Here is a 15,054-nt window from a genome sequence, read left to right as displayed (position 1 = left end):
GTGCATCCTTGTCTTACCCCTGATTTTACATCAAACCGTCTTGCTGTATTTCCTTCAATTCCAACTGCTGACTAACAACTTAAATATAGACTATGTATTGCTCTGTATAATGTTCCATTCACTCCAAATAATTGTAGTGTTTTGAAAACCTTTTATCTGGACACCTTGTCATATGCCTTTTTCAGATCTACAAAACTTAAGTATAGATCTTTGTCATATTTCCACGATTTCTCAACTGTTTGTCTTAAAGTGAAAATCTGATCTTGACAACCTCTATTTGGCCTGAACCCAACTTGTTTCTTCTCCAAGTTTCTCTTTTACAATCTTCCTTAATCTCTTTTCAAGTATGCTTGCATAAATCTTACCTGGAACACTTAGTAGAGAAATTCCTCTGTAATTCTCATATTCAGCTTTATTCCTTTTTTTTAATAATGGGTAATATGAGAACTCTACTCCAATCATTGGGAATTTGATCTTCTGACTGGCCCAGTGAATTATGCAGTGTAGCCACTGCAAAACTTTTATATTTCCATACTTCTTGTCAAATATTATCTACTCCAGCTGCCTTTCCACTTTTCAATTTTTTATGGCTTTTTCTACCTGAAGTATGATATGTACTCCTCTTTTGCATGAAAATTTTCTAGTACAGTGCTGTCACTGTTTAGTTCATTTAATATTCTTTCAAAATAATTACTCCAGACATCTAGGATATCCTTATTTTCAGTTTTCATGTCACCTTTATCATCTTTGATTCCTTTTACAATACTCTTTCCTCTATTTCTATGTTTTTTCAATAGCTTACAGAGCATTTTGCCACCTTCCTGATATTTATTTTCCATATTCTTATCCACGTTTCCCATGACTTTTGTTTAGCTATTTTTAGACATAGCTCTCTTATAATTTTCTCTGTATTCTTTTAGGGCATCTGCTGACTTATCTACTAGGAACTTTTGATATGCTTTCTTCTTTTTCAGGACTGCTTCTTTAACTTCTTGTGTCTACCATGATGTTCTTCTTTTTCTGTCCTTGCAGACATTTTACCACATACCTCCCTTGTTGAATTGATCAATTTTTTTTTTTTTTTTTTTTTTTTTCAGTCTGCAACTGAGACTACATGGTTTGGTTATTGTTTTCACTTTGTTTCATAATTTCTTCAATAATATTTATATTGTCAAGTCTACAATTTACCTGTAAAAGCTGTTCAACTTTAATTCTTTTTAAAACTTTCTTACATATTGTTCTTTTCAATGTGATATCCATATTTATCCTTTTTAGTACTAAGTAATGGTCACTTCCAATTTCAAATCCTCTGTACACTCTTCTATTCTGAACCAGCATGATGATATTACTACCAACAATGACATAATCAGAGGCTTTTCCTGTTTTTTGCATCTTCTCTCCACGTAAACTTGTGCACATCGTCATGTTGAAACATGGTGTTAGTAATGAGTAGTCCATGTTCTGAGCAGAAGTCCAGTAAATACTTACCATTATTATTAGCTTTGCCCTTTTCTCCAAATTTTCTGAAAATGTTTCTATATCCTGGTGGGATTCATTTCTTATTCTGCTGTTCAGATATCCAATAAGGACCACTTTTTTCCATTTTCTTTATGTCAGCTACCTATTTTAATGACTGAGAAAATTCCTTCACTTAGAAGAACCTTCTGTGGGACCATGGCACAAATAAGTTTCATTGTCCATTTCCCTAATTTGATGTTTGCCCACATAACTCTACTTGAAACTGCCTTCCAATCAAGAGGTCTATCTTCATGTTTGGTGTACTGTCACTATCCCTTCCTTGTGCGATCATTATTGCCTGAAAATAACATCCTATACTTATTATTTAGTAAGATCTCACCTGTTTTTGTCTTCTTTGTCTCAGTAGTGCCAATTATGTTCACTTGGTACTTTTCCAATTCTTCTGCATGTTCGATTTCCTTTCTATTAACACTCCTTATATTGATGATTCCTATCTTCAAGTTCTTTTGATGTTGGGTTTATTTTTTTTCTTCTAGATGTTGAGTTGGAGTTTGTCCATAATATTCACCCAATCCAAACATTCCAAAAAAAAAAGGGAGACAAAAAAAAAAGTCTGCTGTTCCACTAACATTGCATTGCTCTCACCTTAACACTCTAAAATAATGGATAAAATAATAAGCCAGCAACCAACTTCTCCACTACCTGTCAGACAATAGTAACCTACTGTCAGTCAGTGATCACCAGTATGAATTTCACAACTTTAGATCTGTAGTATGATCTCCTTGCATCATCCACTTTTGAAAATATGATGTAGAAAGGGTTGAGGGGAGGAAAAAAACTTTGCTGTTGTTGATGTTTCCAGGGCATTTGATTAGATTTTGGCATTGGGGATCTGCCCAGAAAATTGCCTTATTACAGCCAACTCTGTAATTAACTACCATGGTATAGTGGATTGCTTCCTCTGTTCAGAAGTGTCCCATGGTTTTCTTTATTGCCTCCTTCTTTCTTCAACCACAAATGCCCCAATCTCAGACTGTATTCATAGTCTGAGATTGGGGCATTAATTAATGATGTTAGACTCTATTTCTCTTGCTTACTTTGTAAACCCTGCAGTGCTCAGATACCCCAAATTTTCAGCTCTTCTACAATCAGTGCCTTAAATACTGATCTCCCACATTTTTTAGTGGTAAGGATAATACCTTTCAGGATAACAAAACAGTCATACCTTCTTTCTTGCAAAAAAATATCTAAATTCACTTTCCCTTGCCTTTGATAACACACATATCACCAGACAAGATAAATTCTCCTCTTGGACTGAAATTTATCTGTAGTCTTCCCTGTCACAAAGCATGCCACATATTTTACTTCCTTAGCCTTCAAATTCTTGGCTTCCTTTTCTGCTCAGGATTTCATGGTTAAGGTTGGTACAAATTTGTACTGATCCTGTGAAATCTCTAATCTTTCCACCTTAAAATATCCTTCCCATGTTTGAAATGATGTACCTAAAACCTCCCTGAAAATTCAGGATGAGTTCCAGAAGAGGGCAGCACAGCCAATTGATGGTCCCTCTTATAAAGACTCACTGCATCTACTGTTTCCCCAGTCTTATTCTGCCCTCTGTCTTTTCTATAGGTATTTACTTCCATGAGTGCTGGTTTTACTAAGTAGCATCCATTATTTTTCCATTTTCCCATTCTGCATTTATATCATAATCAATGCCTTCATGCCCAACATCTTTTTTTTTTTTTATGGTTCTACCGAAGCCTTCTGAATCTGTTTCTTTTTCATTCCATCTGTCTCTGTTCTATGGAATAACCTTCTTCATGAAGTGTTCCCAAAGGAATAGATCCAGCTATTCAAGAAGAATATCACTAGGTTCTTTTTCTCCTAATCATTGCTCATTAGCACTAATTTGCAATAGGTTTGGCAACCTCTCCAGTGTGTGATACGCAAACACACTCAAGCATTTATGAAAATACTCACCAAGACTGATATGCCAAATAAATTGCATTGTGTGCCTCTATGAATGTCATAGTTTGTACTATTACAAAACAGCATTTTGCAGTGGATTATTGTTAAACTTGGTAATTCTGTTTATTATACATAAAATATGTATTTTAAAATACATGCTAAATCTGATCTGTCTTATTTCAGGAGGATATTTGCCAGGAGTTATATGAAACGGTCAGAAATTATAAGTCAGAAGATGGTCGTCTACTTTGTGAAACTTTTATTCGAGCCCCAAAAAGAAGGTATTATTATTATTATTTTGATTTTAATATTTTTTTTTTAGAAAAAAAAAATTTGTATTTAGTACCGAAGTTCATGAAATGGGGTGGGGGAATCAGCTATTATTGTATCCTGCAGGACTTGAACCATCTCTAAATAAATTTACATTTTATAGATACTTGCTTACTTAAGTAATGAATGACTAAAACATTTACGCAAAAAAATAGAAATGCGTATATTTATAGGAATCAGTAGAACATTTAATGACATTCATTAGTCATAAAAAGTGATTGTTTTTTCAATAGGTCTTCATATTTTTAATTACTTTTTTAATAATTGAGATAATTGATTGATTTAGATAGCTGTGGAAAAATATGAAGTTTTTAAATAGCCCTTCTTGCAAATTAGGCAGTTTAAATTAATCAGTTGAGCTAGATAACTTAAACGTGTTTTTGTAATATTTTTGCAAATGTCACCATACCAGATTTCATTAAAATTTGTTGAAACATTAAAAGACATATGATACTTGGTATCTGATTAGATAGACTTGATTTCTGCTTAAGGCATAAATTCAAGCACATATAGTGGCAATTCAAAAGGATTTGCATCTTGATTAGAATTTGTTGAGCTGTTTCAATGAAGCAACATTGAGTTGGCAATTTAAATCAGACCACCTAAATTATGCACAACGATATGTAGTTATGCCAAAGTAAGGTAATGAGGATACAGTATATTATGTCTGTTAATAATATGATCCCTGGCCTGTTTTTCAGGATGAAAGAGTGGTTTATTGTTTTAGTTATTAAAAAGAAGAAGTCGTTAAAAAAAAACAAATGACACAGATCTGTTTCATGATCTGTGTCGTTATTTTACAGTGCAAACTGTGTATTTAGGCTTACATGCTTGTTGATGCTCATGCTATTGTTTAATACAATGATAACATCACAAAGAATAAATTAAACATAGGTTTAATAGTTCCAGTATTTTGTTTCTTTCTTAAAGACATTAGAAATGCGGTATAAAAAATTGTAACAACCATACAACACACAAAAAATATGTTGAATGGAAGCTTCAAGTGCTAAGCAGGTTGCACTCTACACTAGTAGGCAGCCTTTGCTGGTGTGCAGTTGGCCTATGAATTACTGTTTCTAAAATCTTGGGAAGTTTCAAACAACCATATTTATTGAGGTGGGATTGTTTTTTAGATCTGCTGCTGATTGCAAAAAAAAAAAAACCTTTCATGTTTGTATTTCATTGTGTGCATAGTTGGCCTAAGGATTACTGTTTCTAACCCCCATTATCATGCAGACAAAAATATATGTCACTCAACTATGGCCTAAAAATGAAGTCCTTTTTTGACCACCCTGCATGGACTAGTCTCTTTTCCCTATGTCATGAGGCTCAAATATCATGTCAGACTGCCATTCATCTTTTTGATATGCACATCAAAGAAGTTATGGAAACTATAGGCATTAACAACACTACTTGTAAGAAACAAAACAGCATCTCCCCTTGGCAGGCTTACATCCCCTCTTGCAACCTCTCATTCACCCAGTCAAATACAGAAGTCTCACCCCCCCCCCAATCTGTTTACCTTCAACTGTTTAGTGCCCACAGATCAGTTCACTGATTTCTTGCCCATTTATACTGAAGGTTCAAGATCAGAGATCTCTATTGGCAGTGCTGCTATGTTTCCTAATATCATGATCTCCAACTAAATTCCATCCAATTGCAGTAATTATATAGCAGAGTTACATGCCATTCAACTCACACTTATACATATAAAAGAAAACTCCTACCAAAAGCACATAATTTATACAGACTCTTTTAAGCTTTTGACAGGCTATCTCTTCTCTGGTGTATAATCCACACCCAGTGCTTGAAGTGTTACAACTGTTATACAAAATAAAGCTCCTTAATTTCGATGTATAGTTTTTCTGGATTCCCTGCAACATCAGAATTAAGGGAAGTGACATCACAGATGCGACTGTTAGATCAGCTCATTCAACATTTTGTTTGATCATTCCATATACCGAATACACACAAATAATAAAATCAAAGTTAAAAGCCCAATGGCAGTACTCCTGGCAGGAAGCACTAAAAAACAAACTGCATGAGATTAAACTTAAAATTAGGCACTGGCAGTCTAGTCAACATAGAAGAGAAGTAGTAGTTCTAGCCAGGTTCTGCATGGGCCGCAGTCATCTGACCTACTCATATTTACTGAGGACTGATAACCCACCTATGTGCAAAGAATGCAACACGCCATCCATTCCACCAGAATATGATGCTCTTCCTTTCTTCACACAAGAAAGAAATAGCATCTTTAGTCACCTGGCCAAGCCCTATACACTCAGACAAATTGTATGATGTTTTTAAATTTCTATAAAAATAAATCTGGACAAGCACATTTGATTGCAAATTTTTTTTATTCTAAATTGAGTGATGTAGATCCCACATCACTCAATTTTGTACATACACATAATCTTATCACTTATCCTTGACTATTTATAAACTGCTACAACTGTGTTGTAATTTTACGCATGTAAATACTACATTGTTCAATTAAATTTTAGTACATATATATCATCATCAAATTCCTGCCATGTACCCTCAAGGGGTGTACAGGGTATGATAGCACTACATGAAAAATTTACATCATTACTAACTTCCTATCTACAATTTTCCTCTAAATCAGTCTGTTACTTACCAAGACTTCAACATTATAAGATCTTATATTTCTATCGTCTAAGGCACGTTGTACCGTATCAATCTACCTATATCTTGGTCTTCCTCTAGGTCGTTTTCCTGTCAACCTGGCAAATAAAAGAGATTAGCTCTGCTAACACATTCCTGGATGCTGACAATGTCAAGTTCTTTCCTAATATCCTCGTTTTTAATAGGATATTGCCATTGATGCCATCTGTTCATGCCTCTAATCTTTCTCAGAACTCTCATATCTGCGGTCTCTAATCTTTGGTCAATTGCTTTACTTCTAACCCAGCTCTCAGATCCATAAGTTAAAACTGGTTTGAACATTGTCTTGTATACAGCTAATTTAGTGTTCCAACTAATTTCTCTCTTATTCCATATGAATTTATTCAATTGACTTCCTACCATACCAACTTTGTTGATTCTATTGTCTATTTTCATATTTAATTTACCATCTTCACTAAAAATCGTGCTTAAGTAGCTGAAATATTTTACTTGTTCCACATGTTCTCCGTTCACAACGCAGTTGACATTTTCAACAATTCTGCCTATTTTCAGTCTTTGTCTTTTTATTGCTGACCTTCACACCATATCTATTACAACAGTCATTCAATTCAGTCAGAGAATCTTTCAGACTTGTAGCAGATTTATTTAGAAGTATAACATCATCTGCAAAAAGCAAGGAGCTGACATTAACAACTCCAATTTTGATATCACGTTTAATACAACTTTCCTTCATAATGTGATCCATATAAATAATGAATAACAGAGGGCATAATATACATCCTTGTCTCACACCAGATTTAACATTAAACCATCTTCCTGTACTTCATTCAGTTCTAACTGCTAAATTACAACTCAAATAAAGACTAAGTATTGCTTGATATAATGCCCCATTGACACAATATAACTGTACCGTATTAAATAGCTTCTCTCTTGGAACCTTGTCATATGCCTTTTCCAAAACGACAAAACTTAAATATAGATCTTTGTTATATTCCCATGACTTCTCAACTATTTGTCGTAAAGTGATGATCTGATCCTGACAGCCTCTATTTGACCTGAATTCAGGTTGTCCTTCATCAACCTTTTCTTCCATTATTCTTCTCAACCGTTTCTCAAGTATACTTGCATAAATCTTACCAGGAACACTCAGTAGGGAAATACCTCTGTAATTTTCACATTCAGTTTTATTTCCTTTTTTATATATGGGTACTATGAGAGCTCTACTCCAATCATCGGGAATTCATCCCTCTGTCCAGCCCTTCTGAACTATGCAGTCCAGCCACTGTAAGACTTTTATACCACCATACTTCAGCATTTCTAATTGAATATCATCTACTCCTGCTGCCTTTCTACTTTTCAAGCCTTTGATGGCTTTTTCTACTTCAAAGTATGATATGCATTACTGACTGTATGCCTATTGAGTGTTTTTTTACCACTGTACTATCATTGCTTGTTTCATTTAACAATTTTTCGAAATAATTAATCCATACTTCAAGGATATCTTTTTCTCCCGTTTTTATGTCACCTTTATCATCTCTAACTCCTTTTACAGCACTCTTTCCTCCATTTCTAAGCTTCTTCAACAACCTCCAGAATATTTTGCCACCTTCTTGATATTTATTTTCTGTGTTCTTGCCAAAGTCCTCCCATGACTTTTGTTTAGCTTTCTTACATTTGTTTCTGTATTCTCTAAGAGCACAAGCTGACTTATTTGCGTGTAATTTTTGATATGCTTTTTTCTTTTCCTTCACTGCCTCTTTAACTTCTTGTGTCCACCATGGAGTTCTGATTTTTCTATCCTTGCAGACAACCTCACCACATACCTCTCTGGCTGAATCAATCAGGGTTTTCTTCAAGGCTTGCCACCGAATCTCCAAGGTTTGGTTCCTGTTCTCAAACTCTTTTATTTTTTTCTTCGATAATCTTTGTGTATTTTAGTCTACAGTTCACATCTGAGAGCTGCTCAACTTTTATTTGCTTTAAAACTTTTTTACATATTATTCTTTTCAATATGAAATTCAATTTTATCTTGCTTAAGACTAAATAGTGATCGCTTCCAATTTCAAAGCCTCTGTACTGGTGTCCTGTACCAGGGAGAAAACATGACTAGCAACAATAACATAGTCAGTGAGACTTTTCTTATTCCTTGCCTCTTCTCTCCATGTGAATTTGTGCACATTTTTATGTTGGAACATGGTGTTAGTAATAACTATTTGATGTCCTGAGCAGAAATCCAAGTACATATATATTATTTAATAAATCACCTTAACTATTTATATACTGCTGTAACCTCCAACCTTGTGTACTAATGTGGCCTTAGGTGTGGCTTTATTTATATGTGAATGCTGCACTGCGTAACTTGATCTTTGTACATACAATTGTACATATATACTATATGCTAAGTGATCCTCAACTACTTGTGTGCTGCTGTAGCCTCTACTGTACTTCTGTTCATATGTAGATACTGCATTGTTTATTTTAATCTTCTGCATATTATCTGCTAATTGACCTTGACTGTTGTAACCACTGTTGCCTTCGCTGTAGATTTGTTTATATGTGGAAGCCACATTGTTTAACTTGACTTTTGTACAATCACATCGATATTTTATCCTTGATTACCTGTGAATGGCTGTAGCTTTTTTAACCTCATGTATTCCTGACCCTTGCTGTAATTTTATTTATGTGCAGATAATGTATTGTTTAATCTTATACAGTTTTATATATACATATTTGCCGGTGTATAAGATGCACTTTTTACCTTTGAAAATAGGTCTGAAAAGGAGGGTGTATCTTATACGCCGATACTCAGTTTTTTGTTACTTTCATTTCTCTATTCTGAGTTATGCGATTTCTTTCTTCCTTGAGGTGTGTGAGAGCATTCCAGTTACGTAGAGTTCAGTGGATGCGCATGTGCTGTCATCGACAATCACAGCTGTTAAATCACAGATCTGTCATTAAAAGTTCTCTAAATTTCTTGACAAATTATGGCTGAAAAATGTCGGCATTGCTACAATATTGCATACAAGCTACATTTGATTTCGTGTGCTAAAGAACATGGAAACAGGGCTGCAGAGACATTGCGAGTCATCCCCAACTGATAAAATGATAAGAACGTGGCAGAATCAGGAAGAGGATCTAAAAAAGCAACTCACACTAAATATAACCTACGAAATGGAACTGCAAAATGGCCAGAACTTGAGGCAGAACTGAATACTTGGATTTTAGACCACAGAAAAGCGGAACTTTTAGTCCCACTTATCTGTGGCCTGCCCTGCTAGTATGGGATCAGTTTCGTTCTCACAGAACAGAAGATCTTAAAAATAAACTCAAGGAATTGAAAACTCAGTTAGCTGTAATTCCAGGATGTCTAACAAGTCAGCTTCAACCTTTAGATGTCTGTATTAATAAAACATTTAAAGGATTTATGAAGTAGTGGATGCAGTCTTCAGATTTTGAGGTTACCATCAGGAAGAAGGAAGAGGCCTAGCATTTTGCAAGTTTGTGAGTGGATCAAAGCTTCATGGGATGCTGTGAAAACTGAGACAGTGGTTAAATCATTTAAGAAGTGTGGCATTAGTAATGCACTGGTTGGTACAGAGGACAATTTGTTGTATGAGGACTCAGATTCTGATTTAGAAGAGGTTTCAAGTGTCTCTTCATTTAGCCCTGAAATTCATCTCCAGAGCTAAATGAAGAGACACTTGAAACCTCTTATAAATCAGAATCTGAAAGTAGACCTACTTATTACTTTATATTTGAAATACTGTAAATTCATTATAATATTCAGAGCTAAAGTTTTTTTCCTAAAAAATGTTTACACAAAAGGGGGTGCATACGCCAGCAAATACGGTATTTTCATTTGCATTTTTATGTACCATATTTATTGAAATCACTTGCTCTATTTTTCCCAAAATTAAAGCTAAAAAATTGTGATGCTAGATATATGCAGGGATTTTCGGAAACTAAAGTTGTCAGGAAAAAACTGAAAATTGCTATTTCTGGCTTAGAGAGCGGTTTTCTTGTGTGCATCCTACCCAAATAGTGTCATCTTCTTTCCCATTATTTCAAGCAAAAATTACCAATAATTTACAAGACTTGAGATACGTAATGAACAATCCTTCATGAATGACTAATGAGAAGTGAAAGCAGAGCGCGAAACAGACAGCAATGGTAGGCAAGTAGAGATAGAGCAGCTATGAAGATGTGCATATGATTAGTGCAGTATTAACAAATGATTGTGTGACCCAAAGATAAAAGCAAGCGGACAATTTTTGAGTTGAAATGCTAATCCTCTTCAACCGAATTCTGTAAATCTGAAACTGTCATAACAACATTCACTATATATTTCTTAGTTGTAACATGTTTACAAATTTTAGCACGCTCGGTTGAATTTTATTGCTACTTTGCATTTGAGCTGGCGGGCTGACTCACACACATCTTAGTTAGATACTCTTTGCCAGCACAACATATGGTTTTCTTTTTATAGTTGCTTGAGTCTATACAGCATAGTTTCTGTGTGAGGGGACATGTGATTCATTAGTTAGTGTCGTTTTTATCCCAGTTGTCTCTAATTGCACTATTTGTTGAGAATATATTACAGTACACAGACTGCAAATGTCTCTATTTTATTCAGTGATACAATAAAACTACTTGTTTTTCTTGCATCTGCAGTATAGGGGCTGTTGGGGAAGGGTGTGTTGTTTACTGCAGGGAGCAAGTTATCACCCTGACGTGAAAGTGTTTAAACTTTTTTTTTTTTTGTGTGTGTGCAAGGTATATGCGAAACTTTTTAATTAATTTTTTTCATAAAGTAAAATCAGGGGTGTGAGTTATATGTGAGGGTGAGTTAGATTCGAGTAAATATGGTAAACGTATTTTTGATTATTTCTCATGCTGCTGTGGCCTCTGCCCTTATGTGGAACTGTTATTTTTGCTGTAGTTTTATTTATATGAAGACACTGTATAACTTAATTTTGTACATTTTAGTATATATCTTTATTTATTTTTATTTACTAATGTATCTTTGACTATCTGTGTGCAGCTGTAACCTCTGCTGTCATTTTGTTTATGTGCATATACTCTTTTGCTTAATATTTTATAACTTTCTATAAACCTTGCATACTGCTGTAAACTTTTTTTGGCATAGTATGACCGTTGTAGTCTTTGTGCCAATAAAACAAACCTGTTTTTAAAATTTTGGCCAGTTTCACACAACCCTATTTGTTGATGTTGGGTTGGTTTTTGGATCTGCTGCTGATTCTACAAAAGTTTTTCATGTTTGTATTTATTGCCATTGAAGCATAGCTGTTTTTTTTCCTATTTGATTTTGTGCAGACTGTCCAAGACAGGTATTGTTAGTTTGGCTGAATCTGGTATATGGCTAGCCAAGCAGAAAAATTCCTGTTGCATTCATCATAACAAATGCAACCAATCAGGAAAAGCCTCCCCTTATCTTTCACAACCATATACAAAGGCTTGTCCTTTCTTTTTATAGTTACTTTATGTAGTCTTAAAAATAGTTTATATTATGAAGTATTAAAATTTGTTTTAAAATTTTGAAAAAGACAGTCTTGGCCATGAATAATAAAAAGCAATATTTCAAAGTTTTGCATTTTACATGAAGACAAAAACATATGAAAACCATTAATCAAATTAATCATAAGGAAACTTTTTGTGGGTGCATAATAAAATATTAAAATATATCCCTGAAAAGTAAAATTTGCCAAAAATAAGAGAAAAAAATTGAGGATATTATGGATACATCTAGCCATAATGTACAAAAAGCATAAGATTTTTTTTACATTTCTCGGTTTTGAAAAGTTACTTATAGAATTTATGAGAAAGTTATGTTCTCATAAACTGTCTGATCAATTTTCAAAACTTTTAACTTTCTTTTTACATTTGGATATAAAATATGGATGGATCCATAATATCCTCTATTTCACTATCTCACTTATGCCAAATTGAAGCCTCTCGGCTCTATACTTTAGCATCTGACAGTTATTTTATTTGTTGTTGGTGGTGGTGTTGTGTGTTATCCAGTTGTTTTCAACTCTTGGTGACCCTGTGAACAAAGGCTCTCCATCCCACTCTGCCACTTGTCCTTTCTTTCAGTAATTGTAAGTTCAAGGTTGGTAAGTAAGTTCTTTTGTGTTGTCCATCCAACTCTTTTGTGGTCTTCTTCTTCTTATTCTCTCAATCTTCTCCAACATAACTGCCTTTTCCAATGATTCATCAGCTCACATAATATGTCCAAAGTACATCAACTTCTGTTTAGCATTCATCGTCTCCAAGGAGCATTCTTTCTTTATATTCTCTAAAACCTTCTTATTAGTCATTCTTGCAGTTGGTCCATGGGATTCTTAATAGTCTCCTCCACACCCATAATTCATATGAATCAATTCACTTTCTGTCTTTCTTCTTAATAATCCAGCTTTCACATCCATACATCACTACTGGAAATACCATTGCTTTGACAATTCCAATTTTCATGGCCTTTCAATAATTTTTGTCAGGTTTAACATAACTTTTTTCCCCAATGACTATCCTTCTTTTAATTTCATCTTCACATTTACCATCATTTCTGATTCTGGACTCAAGTAAATCATAACTTTCAATGATTTCTATTTTATTTCCCTCTATTATAAATTCATTTATTTAAATTGCCAGAAACCATCACTTTTGTTTTGCTGATGTTTAAATTAAGCCCGACTTCGTTACTTTCTGTCTTAACCAATACAATCAACTGCTCCAGATCTTCCTTAGTTTCTGCTATGAGGGTTGTATCATCTGCATATCTTAAATTATTATTTTTTTTTCTGCCACTAATCTTAATTCCAGCTGGATCTTTGTCTAAATCAGCCATTCTCATAATATATTCACTATAAATATTAAAAAGATAGGGTGATAGTATACAACCCTGCCATACCCCTTTTATCCCTCAAACACTATTTTTCCAAAGACTATTTTTACTGAAGCTTCTTGGTTGTCATACAGCTCTCTGAATTAGATGTTCAGGTATTCCTATTGATCTCATTATAATCCACAGTCTGTTGTGATCCATACAATCAAAAGCTTTCTTATAATTATTAAAACAGATGAATACTACCTTCTGAAATTCTCTTGTTCTTCCATAATCCATATCATGTTTGCTATTTGGTCTTTAGTTCCTCCACCTCTCCTAAAGCCTGCTTGTTCTTGTAGCATTTCTCTATTCATATATGGCTCCATCCTTTGTTGGTTTACTTTCAGCATAACTTTACTTGCATATGAAATTAAAGCGTTGGTTCTATAATTCTCACAATCTGTAGGATTTGATTTTTTTTTTGGAATTGGGATGAACACTGATGGTTTCCAATCTCTAGGCCAGTATATTTTCTTAACCTTGACAAATTTCAGTCAATATATTCACTACTTCATTCCTAGCTGCTCCCAATAATTCCCCTTACACACCATCAGCTCCAGGAGCTTTTCCTTCTGGCAGCTGTTCCATTGCTGATATCACTTCACTTTTCATTTTCATGGGTTCCTCAACAAATTCTCTCCTTTCAAATTCTCCTTTAATATTATTAGCTTTCTTGTACAAATCCTCTATATACTCATTCCATCTTTTTTTCACTTTCCATCAGACATTTTCTCAAATTACTTTTTTCAACTCCTAATCCCTTCCTGTAATTTCATTCATCTTTCTAAACAGATCTCTTCCTGTAAACAGATTCTACCTGTAAGGCTACTTTCATCTCCTTGCATCTTTTGTTTAACTGTTTTTCCTTATCTTTCTTAACCTGTGTTTGGAAATCTGCACTCAGTTGTCCAACCCTTTCTTTGTTTCTCTGAAGTTTCATTTTTCTTCTTTCCTCTGCTATTTGAATAGCTTCTTCTAACAACCATTTACAGTCTTTCTTTCTTGTTGCTTTATTTAGTCTTCTGTGGCTGTATGTTTTGTTTCTTCCCATAGTTCTTCTAATTCTCTTCCTGTCTTCTCCAGACTTTTTTTATTTATTTCTGACCTCTACTTTAAATGCTTCATTTATAGGATTTAAATCAAATCTGATACTGTCCTTTTGTTTATTCTTAGCCCTTAATTTCAGTTTACCTTCAGCTATCAATAATTCATGATCTGTCTCATAGACTGCACCAGGTAGTGTTTTTGCTGCTTGGATAGCACTCGTCCACCTTCTGCTCACAACAATATAACCTATCTGATTTCTGTATTCTCTGTTAGGTGAAGCCCATGTGTACAATCTTCTTTTATGTTGTTGAAAGCAAGTGTTTGCAATAAGGCAACTGTTCTCAAAACCAAACTCCATCATTCTTTCTCCTGCTTTACTCCTCAGTCCTAAACCAGATTTTCCTATGATGCCTCATTCTTTTTCACCCACTTTTGCATTTTAATCACCTAATATCAAGAGAAAATCTGTGTTATCAATACTGTATACTAATTATTGCAAACTGCTGTAAAATTCTTCTTCCTCATCTTCACTTGATCTGTATGAATCTGTAGTAGGTGCATACACCTGTATGAGTGTAACATTCACTGGGTATGCCTTTATTCAGATTAGAATTATTCAGGAATTCAGAAAATTATTCAGAATTATAAATATTTCTATTTTCTTCTAACTATGAATG

General features: G+C 34.2%; 1 protein-coding gene across 6 annotated transcripts in view; it reads left to right on the top strand.

Annotated features, from left to right (window-relative positions):
• polybromo (protein) overlaps nucleotides 1-15,054 on the top strand; it is a 686,480-nt gene that overhangs the window by 35,411 nt on the left and 636,015 nt on the right. For all 6 annotated transcript variants that reach the window (XM_090406695.1, XM_090406694.1, XM_090406697.1 and 3 more), the window contains exon 3: nucleotides 3,634-3,731. In XM_090406695.1, the coding sequence (XP_090262821.1) occupies nucleotides 3,634-3,731 (98 nt within the window). The remainder of the gene's footprint in view (nucleotides 1-3,633; nucleotides 3,732-15,054) is intronic.

Source organism: Typopeltis vanoorti, chromosome 16 (assembly GCF_054136105.1).
Source record: "Typopeltis vanoorti isolate ZY-2024b chromosome 16, IOZ_Tvanoo_1.0, whole genome shotgun sequence".
In the NCBI taxonomy this organism is placed as follows: domain Eukaryota; kingdom Metazoa; phylum Arthropoda; class Arachnida; order Uropygi; family Thelyphonidae; genus Typopeltis; species Typopeltis vanoorti.
This window is presented reverse-complemented; position numbering and strand designations above follow the sequence as displayed.